The following is a 20,463-nucleotide window of genomic DNA, read 5'->3' as shown; positions in this document are numbered from 1 at the left end:
CTTTGCTTGCTCTTGAGAACCGAGTTCTTTGCTAGACAATTATCCTTCACCAGCCTGCCTCAAAGAACCCAGCCCCACTAATCGCCTCTCTCCCCATGATGGCATGATACGCAGTATGCACGCGCAAAGTCCTTGCAATGTTTTGACGCATGCAGCAATGGAGGCAAGCGAGCACGTGTGTTGGAGACTAACCATCATTTTAATACTAAATTTATCATTCCTGCATGTGTTTCATGGATATAAAGATGGAGTTATTAGTAAAAAGTAGAGATAAAATCAAATGCCAGTAGGTTCCTAGGCTAGCGGTAGTGAGATAGTTGCATTTGCAAAAGGTCTTCGTTCAAATATTCTTCCAAGAATTCGAGTTTAACAAAATAATCTCATTTAACAGTTCCATATTCCTGTGGTGGTAGCTAATTCATTTCTTAAATACAATTTCTTGAAGGCCAAGATATGATAAAATAATGTGCTAAAAATTATGCATCTGAATTTGGATGCTAGCCAGCGTTATATGGAAATATAGAAGTTAATATTTAATTTATTTTTAAAATAGATAATGCATTTTTTTCATATTAAATGGATGTGTATATCACAGGATCGATGTTTGCAGCCAGAATATTACCTCAGCAAATCATTAGGGCTTGCATTATGAGGAGAGAATGACCAAAAAATCATGTCCATTTAGAGCTCCTACGTGCCTACGCCTATCGGATATGCAATGGAGTTTTTTCCTTTTCTTTTCCTTATTCTCTCGTGTGATAATCAAGGGACTAGTCCAAATATTAATTATTTTTGGTAGATGTGACACTTTAACTTCAAGGTGTATAGCTTCTCATAATCTCTTTTACCCAAATCGTGTTTTAATTTAAACTAAAAAAAATATTTAACCTAGCTCAAATCTCTTTCAAATTCTAATGCGTCCACACCAGAGAATTTGTTTTTTTTTAAAAAAATATGAAATGAACTTTCTTTTTTAATTAAAAACGATTATCTTGAATTAACCATTGTTCACTTAACAATTCAATTATTCAATTGAATAGTAATTCAATTTGTTTTTTTAATGAATCAATATCTTTTAAATAAAAAATTATTAATTCAAGTTGATCCCATTTTTTTACACTAAAGAAAGTCTTAAAATCATGCATTAATCTTGAAACTTATGAATATAAAACCCGACTTATTTTACTATTAAAAGTTTGTTTGGTATTATCGTAATAATTATTTTTAAAATTATTTTTATTTTAAAATATATTAAAATAAATTTTTTTAATAAATTTTTTTTAACATTAATCTATTATTAATGATATGAAAATATAAAAAAAATAATAAAATTTTAATTTTTTTTAAAATACTTGACCAAAAAAAAAAAATCGAAGTCAGCTCTTATGTTTGTTAGTGATCAGGTCGTATTTGAGCATCCTATGCATGTACATGAGAGGCAAATGTTGCCATAAAACTAAGAACTGGCTAGCACTTCATCCAACACAGACCACTCAGTTAGAACCACGCAAATATTATCCCAATCGCATAGAATTCTACTTGCCTTGGCTAAACTTCTGATGGCATTTTCTTTCTCCTCTACCTCCACAATCCCACGAACAAACCCGACTTTGCAATCCAATCACAGCATAAATGATGCTCGGAACCGAAAACTCAATGTGATTACTAGATGTGAATCTAGAGAATCATCATCATCAGAGACAAATTTGCCAGCAAAAAGTACTCCCAAACTTGGGATAGGGTCTCCTGTAGTTGTTATTGAGGCTCCCAAAATGATCAAGACAGCAGCAACCATGCCCTGCCTCCGGGTTAACACCGGCTTCGTTAAGCCTGGTGATGTGGGAAGGTAACCCTTCTCTCGCTCTCTTGAAGATGTGTGCATATATAGCAGATTGTTGTTGACCGAGTATTGATGAATATACGATTCGATATGAGTTATGTGCAGAATTGTGTCAAGAAAGCCCAAGGATGTGTGGGCAGTTCGTCTTGCTATTGGCACCTATCTCATAGATGGCAAATATTTCAAGCCCTTGGAGCTCAGTGAATGATGAGCTACGAGGTTGTTTTCAGGTGGGATCGGAAGACTTCATGCTCCTGTACGGGTGTGATAATGGAAGTGTAGTAGAACACGCCTTGCATGGCAAAGCTTGAGATTTTTCTCTCTTGTTCTTTCTTAATTTATCAATATGATATTCTCTTCGTGCCCATATATCATAATTAACACTGCATGAACTAGAGGACTTCACCTCCAGGAACTTGCATCAATGGCATTAATCTTTTTCTTGACAAGAAAATTAGACCCCCATCTTTCAGATGCAGGTTCAATAAACTTTGTAGAAATGTATAGCCAACTTGGCATGACTGCGAGTCAGGACAGGACTCTAGAGCCCAGCTGATGATCCACGAGGATGAGAGAAGGGGGTTCTTGTACATTGGGGAAGGAAGGGCTTGTACCATGGCCATACAAATTCTTATCCCATTCGATCCTCGCCCTGTTCGTTGCATCGATCTGTGGCAAAACGGCATCTACTTGATTACTAAAACAAGCATCTTATACTGCCTGATTATAAAAGAGAAACCTGAGGTGAATATGTATAGTGAATGGATTACTGTGCTAATGATAGGTTAATGGGCGCATAACCAAAATTAGAGGAGGTAGCTCCTTTAGTTAGGAGTGTGATTGCCAATTGCCATGAATGAGCCTGAACATTACTTCTGTCAATTTTTCCATGAGAAATAGCTGATAGCTGAAGGCATTGGCACATGGAATTATGGTTTATTGGTTACAGAAAACAAGATTTCCCTTCACTTCTCTTGATTTCAATTTGCCGAGGCAAAAAAAGTTCACAGAGTACAGAACCTTGTAAACAAAAACCTAATGCGCTAAATCTTAATTATGGTCTTCTCTTATCCGAAACCACATTATATGATGAAAACATGATCAAGAGTTCACTACCAAAATAAGAAATTAATCAGTAATTCGTAGAGTTGATCATTGATATTCCATCTCTAAACACAATTGAATGACCATTAGCAACTTTTTTTCCATCAAACAGATAAATTGATCAGCTACTTCTACTGAGCAATCCGAACTCTTTTAACTTCTAGAAAGTAAAGCTCACCAGATTATTCGAAACATCTCAACAAATCTAAACAAGTATTGATCAAGAGTTAACACGGAGAACCGATAATTTCGTCAGTGTGTTTTCCCAGTTTAACTACTCGATCTACGAAACAAATCCTCGATCTTGCTTGCGGTTACAGATATCAATAATAATAATGTTTCCTTGTCAAGAAAGAAACTTAGTAGATGATTCAAGAAACTATCTTTTTTGAAGAAACCATCTTTTTTTTGAAGAAACCCACTTGCCATTAACCCAATCCAAGTGAATCCTCAATCTTGAGACATGGTAAGCTATCTCATCCCCTGTTGTCTCAGAGAAGACAAAATACAGAGGCCCTCTCTGTCCAGTAACCTTGCCAACCCACCACCCATCATTGTCAAAAGCGTCAACCTTATCAAACATAGAAAGCCCGCTTCCAAATTTGATTCTCAGTGGCACTGGCCTCACCTCATCAGCAGAAACTGTCTCTATCAGTAGCTTTGACATGTCTTCCTCTTCGACTAAGTTCTTGTATTGCACTGCATGAGAGTTGGTGTCAAGTTTCTTGACCACTGTTGCTGTACAGTATAATATATGACCCAAGAAAGCCTTCTTGTGTGCTACATACTTCCACTTTGTCTCCTTTGTCGAACTCCATTGTTGTTAAAGAAATCAACAGAGAAAGAAAGAGAAGATTGAAGGAAACTCAGTGACAAGAAGAGGAAAAAAATTGTTTTTCGTAGAACGTAGAGGAAGTGTTGCAGGTTGGTTGTTTTTATAGGCAGTGGCTCTTTTCCTGAAGGTAATATAGGATTGTGACGAGGTCGGTTTGGTTGTTGTACGCGGAAACGGATAGACTCATGGAAATGGAAATTAAGTCTTTTTCGGGTACAAGGATAAATTTCCCCCCAATTATCACTTGATTGTCAAGAAGGTAGCCAGACAAAAAATTTCTTAATAGGATCCCCATCATTTATTAAAATTATGGACGAGAATTGGTTAATCCAGTTTCATTAGGATAAAAAGATTCAATCAAGCTGGTTTTGTCTTAAAAAATCAATCAAGTCGAGTCAAATAACCGAACCAAACCAACCAATTAGTTTTCAATTTTTAAAAGTTTTACGTGAGAATTAATTGTGTAGTGTCTAATAATGGAGAACCTGGTTGAGAATGTATTTTTGTAAGGGACTTAATTGATATTTGTTTTTAATTCGAGACTTTACACTTTGTTGACGAGAAGAAACAATAACCCAGACCAACGAAGGCCCTTGTTACAAGGCTTTTGCGTAAAGAGCCCAGGTTTACAGGACTGTGGACCAAATTCTTCCGGTCCAAAACCTTGCACGACAAAAGTTTTATTCAGGAATTCAATGTTTGATTTAACGGGGATATATAATATATCATAGTTTAGCTGTGATTGTTTTATAAAATGTTTTTTATTTAAAAAAATATAAAAAAATATTTTTAAAATAATTTTTGATATCAGCATATTAAAATAATATAAAAATACAACAAAAAATAATTTGAAGTAAAGAAAAATATAAAAAAAATTTAATTTTTTTCAAAAATATTTTTGAAATGCAAAATAAATAAATAAAATACAACTATAGTAATGAATACAACAAAAATTAATAAAGTTTATAAATATTAGCTGAGTCACGGACTAGATAGGTTAGTCTTGTGCGTGAATAAAAAAATATCATTATTTCAAGTTTTATTTTTAATAAAATTAAATAATTTTTTAATCGATTGATGAATCAATTAGGTTAATTTTTATTAAATTTAAATTTAAATTTAACCTAAAATAGATTAGAAATAATAAATTGATCTAACGAAACAAGTTGAATTTGATAATATTGAATATAAATATAAAATCAATTCAAATACATGTATAGGATACATGATATTAATCTATTCAATATTATAATTAATTGAATTAACATTAGTTTTAAGCATAGTTAATATCTTATAAACCATAAAATCTATATTTTTGAGCATTTTCTCAACTATAACCTTTTTCTCTACTTGATTGGAACATTTTGATGATTTCTTTTGTTAAAGATTTGCAAATATTTTAGACAAGGTGGTATATAATAAAAAAAACGACAGGTCCTTCGAAGATCCAGCAAGAATGATAAGGCTTTCCTTATCCACAGCTCGGATAGCCCAACCCCATATAACAAACACCCCTCTCCCATTCCCAGTCTTGCACAATACGCTTCAAGCGCATACTAGCAGAGCCCCTCTCCTCATTTTCCTCTCTCCATTCACTAAATTTCACTCACGCTTTGCCCGCCCATGTTTTTTTTTTCATTCCCTCGCTAAAACCCGCAAGCAGCGCTAAAATAACCGCTAGGGCTCTCTGCTTAATGGCCTTGACCTGCGCATCCGAATCACTCGCCTAAATTACCAACTCGCTCGCTCACTTGCTCCCAGTCCTCCGTTTCTCTTCTCCAAGTCAAACCCCTCTCTCTACCTTATGAAGTAACAACTTTGTAAGTTTTATTGATAGTTTAGCTTCGCTACGGAGTCGTCTCAGTGTCTGTATTTGTTATTTAGTGGTTAGGGTTTGAGCCTTCGATTCTGGTATTCTCTGTAAATTTTTGGAAGTTGAAACCCTAGTTTTCGTGCTTCAAATGAATCAGTTAGCCGTTGTTAGGTTTTTAATTCTTTATTTTTAATTCGGACACTGTTTTTTTTTTCCTTTTAATTTCTTGCTTTTTTTTGAAAATTTAAATTTATTTATTTTTCAATACTTGAAATAACAGGAAGAAAAATAGTACTGAATCCACTAACGGTGTTATTCGTTAATTTATTTGACAGAGGCTGGGTTATTTTGTAATTTCAGGATGCATATAAAGCAGGTAATGCCATGCTGTTTCCCCCCCCCTTTTGCATGTATTTTCTTTTTTATTGGAATTAGAAAACTGAATTTGATTTGTGTTTGGATATAGGTGATAATCGAGGGTTTTAAGAGCTATCGAGAACAGATTGCAACCGAGCCTTTCAGTCCGAAGGTTAATTGTGTTGGTAAGTTTGTTTTTCATTGTGGTTTTTATTTTTATTAATTTTATTAACTTGTTTTTTGGGATATAATATATTGAGTGATGAGTGGTAATACTTTTTTGATTGAAACCTAGGAGCTGTGGTTCCAGGGTCCCCTTAAATTTACACAATTCTCCCTCTCAATTTTTTTTTTAATATGGAAACCTACCTAGATTAGGGCATTTTTATGCAGTGTCTCTCTAAGAATAGCTTTCCAATTCTTTACGGGTGTCTGTGAAGTTAAATTGTAAGCAGCGGAAAAATGTGGCATGATCAGGAACCACTTCCCACAAAATTTCATCAAATGTAGAATTTCCACATCTTCTCAAAAGAGACCAGAAATTGTCCATCTAGTAATGTACAGCGCCAAGAATCATCCCGAGAAAGTTTGGTAGTTCCATAACTTTGCCATCTAATAGAAGCATTGCCATGTAATATACATATCATCACTTTGTCATCATACATGTGTGTGCGTGGAATCCCTTTTAAAATCTTGAAACTCTGGAAATGTTAAAACTATAACAGCTTGTTCGGAACCAATGCTGTACCAGAATTGATTTCAACTATTTAAGTAGATTAAATTGATTTGATTTGCTAATTGAATTCTTTTGTTTGGAATAGGTTTTAAAATCGAGGAATTCATTAACTTGAGTTAATGAAAATACATTATTTACCCAACTTGCCCCCACCCCTGAAAAACTTATTCCAAGTATGTGTGTGCGAGAGAGAGAGAGAGAGAGAGGGATGTTTTTGGGATTAATTTCTAATGGGTCAATTTTGAAGCAAATCACACCCCTTTTAGTGTGATTTGCAAATCTATGAAAATCTCAAATTTTAATTGGTTTTAAAATTCATCTATGCTGCTTAAAGCTTTGCAAACACTAGAATTAGGTAAATGGTGTTGAAATGATATCATTTCTACTCGAACCTTAAGTTTCCAAACAACCTGTAAGTGTGAAGGGTATGGAGAGTTATATGCTCAGAGAGGTTGGGAGGCCAAAAAGAGTACCTGATGGCTGTTAAAAGAGGGGGAGCCAAGACCATGACAGGGACGAGGAATGCATTTCTTTTTTGCAGCTCCCTGTTTCAAGGAACTGATTGGATCTTGGTTAATGTTTAATTTATTGTTCTTTCTTTGCTCTGTCAATTTATTTTTCTGACTTGATCCATATAAAATGGGCTATCGTGTGAATTCTTCTGTAAGTCCTATATGTCTTCTGCAGTTGGTGCTAATGGATCTGGCAAGACAAACTTTTTCCATGGTGAGTGATCATGTCCCTGAATTTTTTTTTGTTTTCTTTTTTGATAAACTTTTATTGAAATTAATTGAAATCGAACATCTATCACAGGCTTATGATATGTTTCTTTTGTAGCCATTCGTTTTGTATTGAGTGATCTCTTCCAAAACCTGCGCAATGATGACAGGCATCAATTACTCCATGTATGTTTCATCATATACTATCTCAATTCCAATCTATGAGATCAAGGTATTTTTTTTTGTCACCCTTTTAAGTTTGAGTTATGCTGATTTCTGCTATTGAACAGGAAGGTGCAGGCCATCAAGTTTTATCTGCTTTTGTGGAGATTGTGTTTGATAATTCTGACAATCGCATCCCGGTAATGCTTCACAACCTACTTCGTTTTCTTTACTGGGTTATGGAGGTTAAATAATGGTCCAGATATTATTACAAAAGGAGAAAGATCCTTATTTTATGTTCATCTTTTTCTTCTTTTAACATATAAGTTTTCGATATTGTTACTCTTTTCCCATTGTGCTCCAGAATTTCCTTTGAGTTAGTTTTTCTCTGATGAGGGCATAATTTTGTTTAAGAAGTTCATAAAGACAAACTGTGGCCTCCATCAGTTAGGACAATGATCCAGGATTCTGCCACTATCCTTGCAGCCATGCATAAAATTGGCAACCTTCTAATGCTTTACAGGAAGAACTAGGGAAAAAAAAACAATAAATGTGGCCATGCGATTTTCTTTTTGTTCTATTTTCTTCATCCCTCCTAACCTTCAAAAGACGAAAGGAACCTGATCACTCTTTTCTTCTTCCAAAGTGCTCAATCTCCACCTTGTTCTTTGTGAAATCTGTTATCATATAGATCAACCCAGATTGGTTAATATTTTATTAGGCTTTTGTCTTTAATTACTACCATCATGCCAAGTCCTTATACTCCTGGCTTCCTGGGGTTTTGGGTTGGAAGTCTCTATTTCAACTATGTAGTCCCTGCATCAACCAACTGGAACCAACTCTATCACTGTTGATGGCCACCTCAAATGGCAAGCTACTGGCATGGCTATTTTTGTGATAGAAAATGGTTGCTACACTTTTGGGGAATAGCCTTTTGTTGCAGTTATGTGTGTGGGTCATGCAAGAATTGTGGAAGAGGAGAAAAAAAATTTGATTGGCGCTTCTTTGTTGCTATATTATCTTAACATGGCTGCAAACTGCTTTATACAATGTCCCCTCGATCCATGTTTTGTTTTCCTCATAAGAGATATTGTTACATATGGTGTGCTTTCATTTGTCCTTTTCTTCTTGTTCTTTCACATGTTAAGCATGCCTTTTCACCTATCAACAGGTTGATAAGGAGGAAGTGCGTCTTCGAAGAACAATCGGTTTGAAAAAGGATGAGTATTTTTTGGATGGAAAGCACATTACGTGAGTATCTGTCCTTTTTAGAAAAGAAATCTATGTTCTTTATTTACTTTATGTCTCACTGCGTTTCAATTTGTTTCTGTAAGCTCAATGATAGAAAGTCTGATAATTTGTAGGAAAACTGAAGTTATGAATTTACTGGAAAGTGCTGGGTTCTCTCGCTCAAATCCATACTATGTAGTGCAGCAAGGAAAGGTTTGACACCTTAAACCTTTCTTCATGGCATAATCTTCTTAAAATTTATATATATTCTTTTCCTGCTTGTTTATTTTTTAATTTCCTTTTTGTTTCTTGTGATACATCATAGATAGCATCGTTGACATTGATGAAAGACTCTGAACGTCTCGATTTATTGAAAGAAATCGGTGGCACCCGAGTGTATGAAGAGAGACGCCGTGAGAGTTTGAAAATTATGCAGGAAACAGGCAAGGAAGGAATAGTGGAGTTGGGTTTTCTTTTGTGGATGTTTTCCAGTATGTGTATAATTTTATGTTTTCTGTCAAGCAGGGAACAAAAGAAAGCAGATAATTCAAGTTGTTCAGTACTTGGATGAGAGGCTGAAGGAACTGGATGAAGAGAAAGAGGAGCTGAGAAAATATCAGCAGCTTGACAAGCAGCGAAAATCTCTAGAATATACTATTTATGATAAGGAACTCCATGATGCTCGACAGAAATTGTTGGAGGTTAGTACATGTCAGATGCTTGGACATGCATAAAGGTTTCTTCATGTACTGCTTTTATGAATCATGAAGAATGTTACACCAAATTGCTAGTTGAAGTATATACAGGACAGACATTTCACTGACTAAACATAAATAGGATATGCTGCTCAAATTTAGCTGACAGCAAATAAATGTGATGAAACTCATTATTTTAGATGTATTAACTCTTTCATTTCTTCCACCGGTTCTTGTACCTTGTTCTTTATGCGCCTATTTATTATGAGATAATTTTGGAGTTTTGAATGGGGAACTGGCGTTGTAGCAGTGTTAGATTGTCTTGGCCTTAAATGTTAAGACCTGTCCAGGGTCTGAACTTTATTGTTTTGTTTTTTTTTTTTTCTGAGGTGAGGTAGTGCCTATATATATTTATCTGTCCCCATCTCAGGTTGAGGATGCTCGCAGCAAGGTTTCTGAAAAATCAGCGAAGATGTATAACGATGTGTTGAATGCTCATGAAGAGTCCAAGGACTTGGAGAAGGTGCTCAAAGATCTTACAAAAGAAGTTCAAGCATTGAACAAAGAGAAAGAGGCAGCAGAGAAACAACAAACAGAAGCAATAAAGAAGCAGACAGAGCTTGAGCTTGATGTGAAAGATATGCTAGAGAGATTTTCTGGAAATATCCAAGCCAAAGTATTAAACTCTAACAGAGAAATGTTAATTATTTTTTAAGGATAAAGAATGCTGAATGTTTTTATTCAATGTATGCACATGCTTTCAGGATGATGCCATGAAGCAACTTCATATTCTACAGAAAGAAATACAGGATTCTCAGAAGGAGCTCAACAAAATCAGTCCCATCTATGAAGAACACCTTTCAAAGGAAAAGGATATCACCAAGAGGTAAGCCAAGAATTCTCAGTTTTGCGCATGCTTTTGCATGTTGCACATGGACCAGGCGCAATTGTTTTGTCTACTACTAGAATTCTGAGATTGCTTGGTCCTAGTGTATGGGTTTTAGTCTTGTCTGGTACTTAAAGTGAACATGCTAAAGATCAGACTGCATTCAGATAGTGTCCAGGGTTTGCTGCAGCTCCATTACTTCGGACATGTAAAGGAGGCCTTAGATCAGTCATGATGTCAAGTCAGTAAAAAAAATTTTCTGATAGATTTATTCAGTAAAAAGTTTTTGTTTGCTTTCTTTTACAAATTTCTTGATTTTCTTTGCGCTCCTGAAGTGTATTTTCTTTCTTGGCCTTTGATGGTTCATTGTCTATGCCAAAATAGCACATTTATTTGGGAGAAAAGCTTGTGCCATGTGCAGTACCTTTCTTTCATAAACGGTTTTGGCAACTTGCAGAATAATGGAGCGTGAAAAGCAGCTTAGCATACTTTATCAAAAACAAGGTCGTGCAACCCAGTTTTCCAGCAAAGCTGCTCGTGACAAATGGCTTCAAAAGGAAATTGATGATTTACAACGAGTTCTTTCTTCAAATTTGGCTCAGGCAAGAGTTCACATTAATCTATTCTGATACTTGAACATCATCTCAGATGAACTATTGTTGTCAGGATTTTCCTAGTGGATAGATTAGGAGGCACTTTCTTATCTCATGCCCATCATTTAATTAAGAAAGGACCAGGCCTCTTATCAGATAATTCAAAGATCAAAACACAATGTCAAGTTTTTTTTTTTTTGAATAGAATGATTAACCTCATTAGTATATTGTTTGTTCAATTTCTTGTATCCTGTTTCCAATCCATGGATTACAGCCCTTATAGGCTAGTTGTCCTAGGTGTCTTTTTCCTCCTTTTCTTTTTTTCTTGGGTATGCAATCTCAGGAGGTTTCTCTTTAGTAAATTTAGGTGTGAAAAGAACAATGTTAGCACTTCTTGACTAGTATTGGTATACCTTAGAAAAGGCTAAAATGTAAGGTCTCTTTTCAACTAAAAGTTTCTGTAAATTACTCCCTAAGCTATAATTTCAGCTGAAAGTGCCTCTCACATTAGTTTTTTGTTCTTTACTGTCAATAAACTAATGCATACAGCTGACATGACACATATAATAGAACATACTGTAGATGGAGGATTTGCTAATAAGTAATTAGAACATCATTATTTAAGAATTAATTGGGATTTATTCCTGGCTTGGTTTGACCTTGTAGGGTTTGGGGCACCTATATTTGCACATATATTTCTGAGTCTTAATACTAGAAGCATGTTTTGAGTTTCTGCTATTTTGAATAATTCCTTGCTTGTGGATGTCAACAATTCCACTTGTAGATTCAAGGAAGCTTCCTGTGGATTTCTAGATTTTTTTCCTTATCCTTCATTCCTTGTTGGGTATTTTTTTCATTTTAGCCTTAGTAAAATGGACCAAGGAACTGGAACTTTCATGCTAATGAGAAATAATTAATTTTTCTTTTCTGCATGAACTGGACATTTTGAGGAGAAAGCTGTTACACTTTCCATATGCTGTCCTGGCTTCAAATGTTCGGCATTTATTCTGCTTTGGTGCAATCTCTGGATAGTGTATGTACCATGGCTATGGTGTCTAGGTCTATAGCAGTAAGTAATAGGTGCCCACAATTAAACGAAAAACAAGAGCCATAAGAGAATTTCTACTTCTATGTTGAACTGTCTGCAAGGTTTGTGCATGCCTGTTTGGATTCATTGAAGAAGTTTTGTTAGTTGGTTTGTGTATGGAATTGAACTTCTTAGCTCTGTTGTTGCAAGTCCATGTGCCTCTCGTGCTGTTTCCTCAATATTCTGATGCTAAATAAGCTGTCTACTTGTGTATATCCCCAGGAGCAAAAACTCCACGAAGAAATTTATAGGCTGAATGCAGACTTAAAAGAGCGAGATGCCTACATTGAGAGTCGCAAAGCTGAAATTGCAACCTTAGACTCTCTCATTTTCCAGTCACGTGAAGGATTCAATAGTCATAAAGCACAGAGAGACAAGCTGCAAGATGAGCGGAAGTATGGTTATTTTTCTGTATTTATTTTGGTCAGGCTTACTGAAAGTACTCAGGTTGACTTTTTTTTTTTTTGTTTCTGTAGATCATTGTGGAAAAAGGAAAGTGAACTTTCTGCTGAAATTGATAAGCTAAGAACAGAAGTTGACAAGGCAGAGAAGAGCCTGGATCATGCAACTCCTGGTGTGAGTAATTTCTTCCTTTATTTATTTAGCTTTTAATTTTACGAACTTAGTTATCAAAATGCCTCCATGAGTATGAACAGCTTGAATTGAACTTGACAAAAAGCTTCTTTGATCTTTGATTGTTTCATTACAACCAAGTTCAAGCGTCACAGTGAGGCTTGTTTGTGATTGAAGTCAAGACCAATCAGGCCCATGCTTGCCTTGAATGGGCCCATGAACATGAACTTTCAGGCCCACTCTTCTGACCTTAATTTGTACTTGAGATCCTTGTGTAATATTTTTAGAATACAAGCTAAAATGGTTAGCAGTTTAATGAACAAAATTGACTATGTTTCATGCCCGGGCAGCATGCCAGCCTCGTTCTTTTTTAATTAATTCTTACATTTCTCTGGCTTCTGTTTTAGTCTCAACACTGATAAAATCACTTGCCATGTGACCAGTCATTTGTGAATGAACTGAGCATTTGGGCCAAGCTCAAGAAGTTGCAAGCTTTCTAAACAGCAAGCCATGTCTGAAAATAAACCATGATCAAGCTCAGCTTAAAAATCCTTTTCATAGAAGGAAAGTTTAAGCCACTTGGTTCAACTTATCTTCCATCCAAAATATGCATGTTACAAGCAATATGTGCTCCATTGCAATTGGTTGATTTTAATGCCGTAGGCATTCATAGTAGCCTAATGTCCTGCTTGTTAGATGGCTGGACACAACAATGATCATTTGGTAGAAGTTAGTTTTTATATGTTATCTGAACCCCTTCCTGTTTCTGGCAACTTTGCCAATGTTATGTTATCAGGATGTGAGGAGAGGGCTCAATTCTATTCGGCGTATCTGCAGAGAGTACAAAATTAGTGGAGTTTTCGGTCCAATAATAGAGCTGCTTGATTGTGATGAGAAATATTTTACTGCTGTTGAAGTTACAGCTGGAAACAGGTATGTAAAATCTATTCTATTATGTTCATTGTTTTCTCTCTTGGAGCCGTGTTCTCAATCTGCTTGACAAGCTGGCATACTCGCTATTAGTCTTTTGACCTTATGCTTTGATCACTTCATCGTTGAATGATGTACTTAATATCTGTTTGTCTTTTGAGCAGCTTATTTCATGTTGTGGTTGAGGATGATAACATATCAACTCAGATAATTAGGCACCTTAATGCATTGAAAGGAGGACGAGTTACTTTTATTCCACTGAACAGGGTAAAGGCACCTCGAGTAACTTATCCACAGAGTTCTGATGTGGTACCTTTGCTAAAGAAGTTGAAGTTCTCTCCCAATTTTACGCCAGCATTTGCTCAGGTTAGTTCTCCCTCATGTTTGTTCTTACTGAAACGGTATTGACCCAGCAGAAACATTGATGTGAGTTTTGTTGTTAGAAATTTATATGTCGGACTGCACATAACTGAAAATCAGTAATTTCTTGTGCTATTTTGTTCTAGGAGGTTATTTCTCTGTGTTTTCTATCAATTGATTGCTGATGTTTTCAGTAGTTATTTATTCTTGTTGGAGTTTTTTTTTTGTGAGAAGCTTGTAGTGATTGCTTTGGGAATCTAAGGATGGATATTGATGGGAAAAAGTTTGAACTTGATAATTTTGGGTGACTGGCACTAACTTTAAAAAAGTAAGTGAAGGCTATGAAGTACCTACACATATGCTACTGTCGTCCACCCCTAACCACAATGCTAGACTTGTGAAGTGAAACACTTTTTCCCTGATGTGATATTTGTGCATTCTTAAATTATTTGACTGGCATGTTCTTGGATTGTGAAACGTTGTTGATGCCATTGGTCTTGTATATAAATGTGTTCACACTTTTTGAAAATTTGCATGAGCTAAAACTGTTATGATGTTGATACAATTCCTGGAGTGGTGTGGGATGTGCTACATGCTTATATTGCCACATATTCTTTCTTTTTCTCCAGGTATTTGCTAGAACTGTGATCTGTCGAGATTTGGATGTGGCCACAAGAGTTGCCCGAACTGATGGTTTGGACTGCATAACTGTGGATGGTTAGCATAGAAATCTTCTTTTTTACTTTGCACAATGACCTTCATATGTGATCGAGATGCCTTAACAATTTACTACTGATCAGGTGATCAAGTAAGCAAGAAAGGTGGTATGACAGGGGGCTTTTATGACCATCGGCGCTCAAAGTTGAAGTTTATGAACATGATTATGCAGAATACAAAATCTATTAACATTAAGGAAGAAGAACTTGAAAAAGTCAGATTTATGCTACAAGATATCCTTTTTCACTATTTTTTTTTAAAATTCTTTTTGAATGAGTGCTTTTAGTTTATGCTTTCATTTAATTGTAAAACTAGGGTATGATTTCTTGTCCATAGTCGCAAAAATGTGTAAATACATCCCCCATGCTATCTTACTCCTAAAATTTTTGTAAACAAACAAGGCTTGGTGTTTGATTGTTGAACAGTAGAACTCTTGACTGCTAAAATATCTTTTGAAGAGTTCAACAGATGTTTCCTTAATTCCTTAGCTTAAATTACATCCATCTATTATTGTCTACTTTGTTTTCGCTAAATTGATCTCACATATAGACCAGAGAATAACTGAACGCGTCACTGAGCAGCAGAAAATTGATGCCAAGCGGGCTCATGATAAATCAGAGTTGGAACAGCTTAAGCAGGACATAGCTAATGCTAATAAGCAGAAACAATTCATTTCCACGGCTCTTGAAAATAAGGTACATGTAGACTGTCAAGTCACCCTTACCTTACCACTGGCAGATTATCCTTTCTTGAGTGTCCATTACATTGTTGCTGTTAGTATTCTTATTCCTCTTTCAATGGATCCTATTTATAGGAAAAATCACTTGCAGATGTCCGGAATCAAATAGAACAGCTTAATGCCAGTATGGTCATGAAACAAGCTGAGATGGGCACAGAGCTCATTGATCACTTAACACCAGAGGAAAAATATGAACTATCCCAACTCAACCCTGAAATAAAAGACCTTAAAGAGAAGCTTATTACCTGTAGAACAGATCGCATCGAGGTTAGAAATCTCAACCTTGTCTAGTAGTAATTGTAGTGTCCTTTGTGGAATGTGTTCTGTTTCACATGAATGTGCATTTTTCATTACATAGACTGAAACAAGAAAAGCGGAACTAGAGACTAATCTTACAACTAACCTGAAACGACGGAAGCAAGAGTTGGAAGCCATAATATCAACGGTTGACTCTGACACGTTACATGGTGAAGATGAATTGAAGAGGCAGGAACTGAACGATGCTAAATCACTGGCTGAAGTCACAACACTGGAACTCAAAAGTGAGCTATGAGTTTCTAAAAATTCGATTTTAATATTTAAATATAAGAAGAATTTTTTTTGACTGGTTACTCTTCTCAGGAGTTTCTGACAAGATAGATAGACTAAAGGAGGAACTAAAGGAGAAAAAAGATAAAAAGACAGAACTAAAGGTTTGCCACCTTTTGCAGACTGTTGATCTTTAGGATTTGTTGCAGCAGCTAAGATGACAACTTGTGTTTACAGGTTTTGGAAGACAGATATGAAAAAACACTTCAAGATGAAGCAAAAGAACTGGAACAGCTATTGAGTAAACGAAGTATTTTTCTTGCTAAACAGGAGGAATACTCTAACAAAATTAGGGAACTGGGTCCTTTGTCATCAGATGCTTTTGAAACGTATAGCTTCTCTCTGAACTTCAAATTTTCCTCATTGTTTCTTCATGTGATAATGACTTCAATCTGAGCTTCAGTTTTCTCGTGCTTGGGTTTTATTGTATTGTTAAACTGTCATGTCTTGTAATCAACTGAGACCCCTGAGGTTTTTTTAATTGATTTATTCTGCCTGTTTTTCCTGCCAATATTCATGTTGAAATCTTCGAAGATGATTTTTTTTTGTCTTGCCTCGGCATGTACCTGGTACCTGTTGAAACAGGTAATGTTTGCATGCTTCCACTTATATATTGTTTCTTTTGATAAATGACATACTCTTCTGTATTGGAGCGTATAGGTATAAGCGGAGAGGCGTGAAAGATTTGCATAAAATGCTTCATAGGTGCAATGAGCAACTTCAGCAGTTCAGCCATGTAAACAAGAAGGCACTAGATCAATATGTAAACTTCACAGAGCAGCGGGAGGAACTTCAGAAAAGGCAAGCTGAACTGGAAGCAGGTGACGAGGTATTGTATGGAATTTTATATTTAAATCTCTTCTTTTGTACTTACTGTTTTTAACATGAGTTCATGATTTCTGTATCTTTACTTTAATGCCTTTTTGCAGAAAATAAGAGAACTTATATCTGCTCTAGATCAGCGGAAGGATGAATCAATAGAACGCACTTTCAAGGGTGTTGCTCGACACTTTCGCGAAGTATTCTCTGAACTTGTGCAGGGTGGTCATGGTCATCTGGTCATGATGAAGAAAAAGGTTAGTTAAAGGAGTGTTTTAAGCCTTAGTTTCATTTTTTTTCCCATCTCTAACTACTGTTTCACTTTTTATTAACTGCTCTAATCAATATGCTGGTTCATAATTTATAAATCCATTCCTTTCTTAGTGTCCCATAAGCATATTTTTTCTTGCTCAAAATCTAACTTTTGCACTGTTTGTCCTGCTGTGATGATGAATTTTTTTTAAATGTTGACAAAATAACTAGTCAAAATCAATTTTTTCTTCTACAATGCACTTGTATTCTTCATTTGTGTTTTTTATTGTTTTCCAAGTTTAATCAGTATTCTTCTTGGTCTTTGATGTTGATATTTTGAGATAATTGTAGGAGTGCATTTTAAAAATGGCATGGCTTGCATTTGTGATATCTTGACAGGATGGTGATCATGGGGATGATGATTATGATGATGACGGACCTCGTGAGGCAGATTTGGAGGGAAGGGTTGAGAAATACATAGGTGTGAAAGTGAAGGTATGTGTTTGTTCTTTCATTTATACGTGTTTATTTTTTTAAGAAATGAGGATACAGTAATTTTATTTTTTCAAAAAGGATGGATTGGATAGTAAATAGCCTTTGAGTGCACTTTCTGTTTATTGACTTTGAAAAAGTGGTGAGATTAGGATTCAGCTAGTCTTGTTAAAAACAATACTCCACGAAATGCATGCAAATCTTGTTTTCATTTGAATTTGCCTTCTAGTAAATAGGGTGAGCAGAAGTATTTTTCCTACGGCATCTTCTATCCTCAAGAATATGGGCATGCTCAAATTTAAATATTGTCAAGTTGGTTTTGGTATGTAGGTTTCATTTACAGGGCAAGGGGAAACACAATCAATGAAGCAGTTATCAGGGGGTCAGAAAACTGTAGTAGCCCTGACATTGATATTTGCCATCCAACGATGTGATCCTGCTCCTTTTTATCTTTTTGATGAGATAGACGCAGCACTGGATCCCCAGTACAGGACTGCTGTTGGAAGTATCCTATTTCTACGTTGTTGTTTTGCCATCTCCCTAAAGCTTTAATGGTTTCTATTTTGTGGTCTTGTTTTGGCTGTTTAGCTATTGTTTATTCATCAGATGTAACCATTGGAGGTGATCCTTAATTACTTTGTTCGCCAGACATGATTCGTCGCCTGGCTGATATGGCCAACACACAATTTATAACCACCACTTTCAGGCCAGAACTTGTGAAGGTTGCTGACAAGTTATATGGGGTGACACACAAAAACAGGGTGAGCCGTGTCAATGTTGTCTCCAAGGAAGATGCGATAGATTTTATCGAGCACGACCAATCTCATAATGTCGAATAAGGTCGGAATATTTTTAACACTAGCATTTTCTTGTTTATTTGATATTTTCAATTGAGTGAGATATTGGATTTGGTGAAATTGATTTCCAGTGATGAACCATTACTGAAATGATCTGATTTCATCTTTATGGCTGGTGCAGCCAAACTCTGATGGTCTGATGGAGGACTGATAAATCGATCTATACGAGGATGCCGTGATAAATTTGTTTGCTGTTACCATGTACTATATTTTCTTAGCTGGAATCTTAAGAATGTAAATAGATGTTAAACAGCTCAGAGCTATATTAGCACAGCTTCTCATGTCTCTTCAATATTAGCCTAGGAACTAGTTCAGTATCAAAATTGATGGAAACCTTGGAGATCTGCAGCTGAGCGGATCTTTTACCTAGGCAAGTATGCAAACCATGTTTTTCAATATGTTCTGTTATTTAAATATTGGAAAAATTCTCTTTCTTGGCACTGTTGCTGAATGGATTTCTATCAGCCTTCATGACGCTTCTAGATGCTTTCTCCCAATTAAAATCCACGCACAAGTTTTCCTTTGGTTAGGAAGTAATATTCCTCGAAAATCCATTTCTCACAGTCGCATCCCCCTACAAAGAACTGCTCGAGCATGTGTTCTTGATGAAGGGGCAGCATGAAGTCCATGGCACTGCAGTTTTTCAAAGAGATGAAAGCGGATGTGATATTTTCCAATAGGAAAATACCCCATCCTATGTCATGAAGACCATGACTTAGGATGAGATATTTTCCAACAGGAATAAAAACAATGAAAGGACAGAATTTTTAAAAGAATTGGCCCCTTGCGACCACAGATGATTATGTTGATACAGGCATGGATTAGATTAGATTATGTTGATACATGAGACGAGCTGCACAGGGAGATGGTTGGTAATTTATGTATCTTACCTTAATTTTTGTGATGCTAGGAGAGATTATGATTTTTAGGAGCGATATAGATACCTACATGATATGGTATCTGTCCTTACACAGTTTTATTACACCGGCCTAATCGCTTTCCCCGAGACGTCCATGCAACCTGATGCGTTGTGCTTCCCGGTATCCAAGACAGAATCAATTACTATGCAATATTTTATTTATTTATTTATTAAATACCAGGATAGTTTTATTATGGATGATGACTACTAATTGATTTTTAATGTATGTATATAGATTAATTACTTGGTACATGAAGCTCGGAAAGTAGCAATGATTATCTGTGAAGATGTCAATGAGATGAGATGCATTATGGCTAACACCATGTTCAATTTATATCGTGGCGGACTTCAAGAGGTTGGGGAGGTTAAGCGTCTTGAAGTAATATTAACAAAAGATGAGATTGCTTATCATAGGGGTGTTGAGGATGCTAGCCCGTCCACAAGCGACCTAGATCTGGTCCACGAGCTACCCAAGTTTATCCACAAGCTTGGATGATATTAGTTCTCCTCAAACCTACATGGATATTACAAGCTCGACTTCGAGTTGAATGAGCTGAGAAGATAATTAGATATAATTACATATTATTATATGTTATGAGAATTGTGAATAAATTTATAATTTTTAATAAAATATCATGTTGTCTTTTACATCAGAGAAAGAGGCGGTAGTTGAGAGAATTAATCAAAAGAAACAAAAAGGAAGCAGTTAAGAGGGAACTTTTAAAAATAACAACAATATTAGAAGTAGTAGTAGTAATAATAATAATGATGATAACGATGGTGATGGTTTCTTACTACAAATTTTAAATTAGAAAAATTACCCTTAAAATGGTATAATTTGGTTGAATTTATATTAGCATATTGAATTTTAAAAAATTATGTTTTGGGTGTTCAACTCAAATTATATTAGCATATTGAATTTTGAAATTTTTTAATCAACTCAAATTTTCAAATTAAATGAAAAAACTAAACTACACTCTTATATAATGTATTATAAATTCAAACTAAAAATAGATTAGAAATTCTCTCTCATCCAAACACAAAATTATTTTCTCTCTTTTCATAATGATTTTTTTTTAAAAAATAATTAATTATTTTGATATGTTGATATTAAATTAAATTTTAAAAAATAAAAAAAATTATTTTTATATATTTTCAAA

The 20,463-nt window shown here is 35.4% G+C and overlaps 2 protein-coding genes and 1 pseudogene across 4 annotated transcripts in view; 2 read left to right on the top strand and 1 right to left on the bottom strand.

Moving 5' to 3' along the window:
• The first annotated feature begins 1,444 nt into the window (after positions 1–1,444).
• On the top strand, positions 1,445–2,207 carry LOC7460107 (protein CHLORORESPIRATORY REDUCTION 42, chloroplastic). The gene is made up of 2 exons (XM_002312828.4): positions 1,445–1,846; positions 1,946–2,207. Exons 1-2 carry the CDS (start codon positions 1,560–1,562, stop codon positions 2,046–2,048), a joined length of 390 nt encoding a protein of 129 aa, XP_002312864.4. The 5' UTR covers positions 1,445–1,559; the 3' UTR covers positions 2,049–2,207.
• A 532-nt stretch (positions 2,208–2,739) lies between these two features.
• Positions 2,740–3,943, bottom strand: LOC112328635 (protein AGENET DOMAIN (AGD)-CONTAINING P1-like; annotated as a pseudogene).
• Positions 3,944–5,330: 1,387 nt separating this feature from the next.
• LOC7460108 (structural maintenance of chromosomes protein 3) overlaps positions 5,331–20,463 on the top strand; it is a 38,988-nt gene continuing 23,855 nt past the window's right edge. The window contains exons 1-30 of one of the 3 annotated variants that reach the window (XM_052455590.1): positions 5,333–5,599; positions 5,928–5,968; positions 6,059–6,134; positions 7,373–7,411; positions 7,523–7,590; positions 7,695–7,766; positions 8,738–8,817; positions 8,931–9,009; positions 9,122–9,239; positions 9,322–9,497; positions 9,922–10,167; positions 10,256–10,377; positions 10,835–10,979; positions 12,280–12,452; positions 12,534–12,633; positions 13,427–13,563; positions 13,725–13,926; positions 14,550–14,637; positions 14,721–14,874; positions 15,185–15,332; positions 15,452–15,643; positions 15,735–15,918; positions 15,998–16,068; positions 16,142–16,293; positions 16,625–16,793; positions 16,894–17,040; positions 17,435–17,530; positions 17,858–18,032; positions 18,176–18,367; positions 18,456–18,824. In XM_052455590.1, coding sequence (XP_052311550.1) covers positions 5,954–5,968; positions 6,059–6,134; positions 7,373–7,411; positions 7,523–7,590; positions 7,695–7,766; positions 8,738–8,817; positions 8,931–9,009; positions 9,122–9,239; positions 9,322–9,497; positions 9,922–10,167; positions 10,256–10,377; positions 10,835–10,979; positions 12,280–12,452; positions 12,534–12,633; positions 13,427–13,563; positions 13,725–13,926; positions 14,550–14,637; positions 14,721–14,874; positions 15,185–15,332; positions 15,452–15,643; positions 15,735–15,918; positions 15,998–16,068; positions 16,142–16,293; positions 16,625–16,793; positions 16,894–17,040; positions 17,435–17,530; positions 17,858–18,032; positions 18,176–18,366 — 3,615 coding nt within the window. In that variant the 5' untranslated portion in view covers positions 5,333–5,599; positions 5,928–5,953 and the 3' untranslated portion in view covers position 18,367; positions 18,456–18,824. Of the gene's footprint in view, positions 5,600–5,927; positions 5,969–6,058; positions 6,135–7,372; positions 7,412–7,522; positions 7,591–7,694; positions 7,767–8,737; positions 8,818–8,930; positions 9,010–9,121; positions 9,240–9,321; positions 9,498–9,921; positions 10,168–10,255; positions 10,378–10,834; positions 10,980–12,279; positions 12,453–12,533; positions 12,634–13,426; positions 13,564–13,724; positions 13,927–14,549; positions 14,638–14,720; positions 14,875–15,184; positions 15,333–15,451; positions 15,644–15,734; positions 15,919–15,997; positions 16,069–16,141; positions 16,294–16,624; positions 16,794–16,893; positions 17,041–17,434; positions 17,531–17,857; positions 18,033–18,175; positions 18,368–18,455; positions 18,825–20,463 lie in introns of those variants that run through there. The other 2 variants (XM_052455589.1, XM_052455588.1) reach the window with 2 other exon arrangements.

The sequence above is a fragment of the Populus trichocarpa genome, chromosome 9, assembly GCF_000002775.5.
Source record: "Populus trichocarpa isolate Nisqually-1 chromosome 9, P.trichocarpa_v4.1, whole genome shotgun sequence".
Taxonomy (NCBI): domain Eukaryota; kingdom Viridiplantae; phylum Streptophyta; class Magnoliopsida; order Malpighiales; family Salicaceae; genus Populus; species Populus trichocarpa.
This window is presented reverse-complemented; position numbering and strand designations above follow the sequence as displayed.

Coding starts and splice junctions, on each gene's coding strand:
- LOC7460107 (XM_002312828.4), top strand. CDS start 1,560: ATGGCATTTTCTTTCTCCTCTACCTCCACAATCCCACGAACAAACCCG. Junction 1,847..1,945: donor AAGCCTGGTGATGTGGGAAG/GTAACCCTTCTC, acceptor AGTTATGTGCAG/AATTGTGTCAAGAAAGCCCA.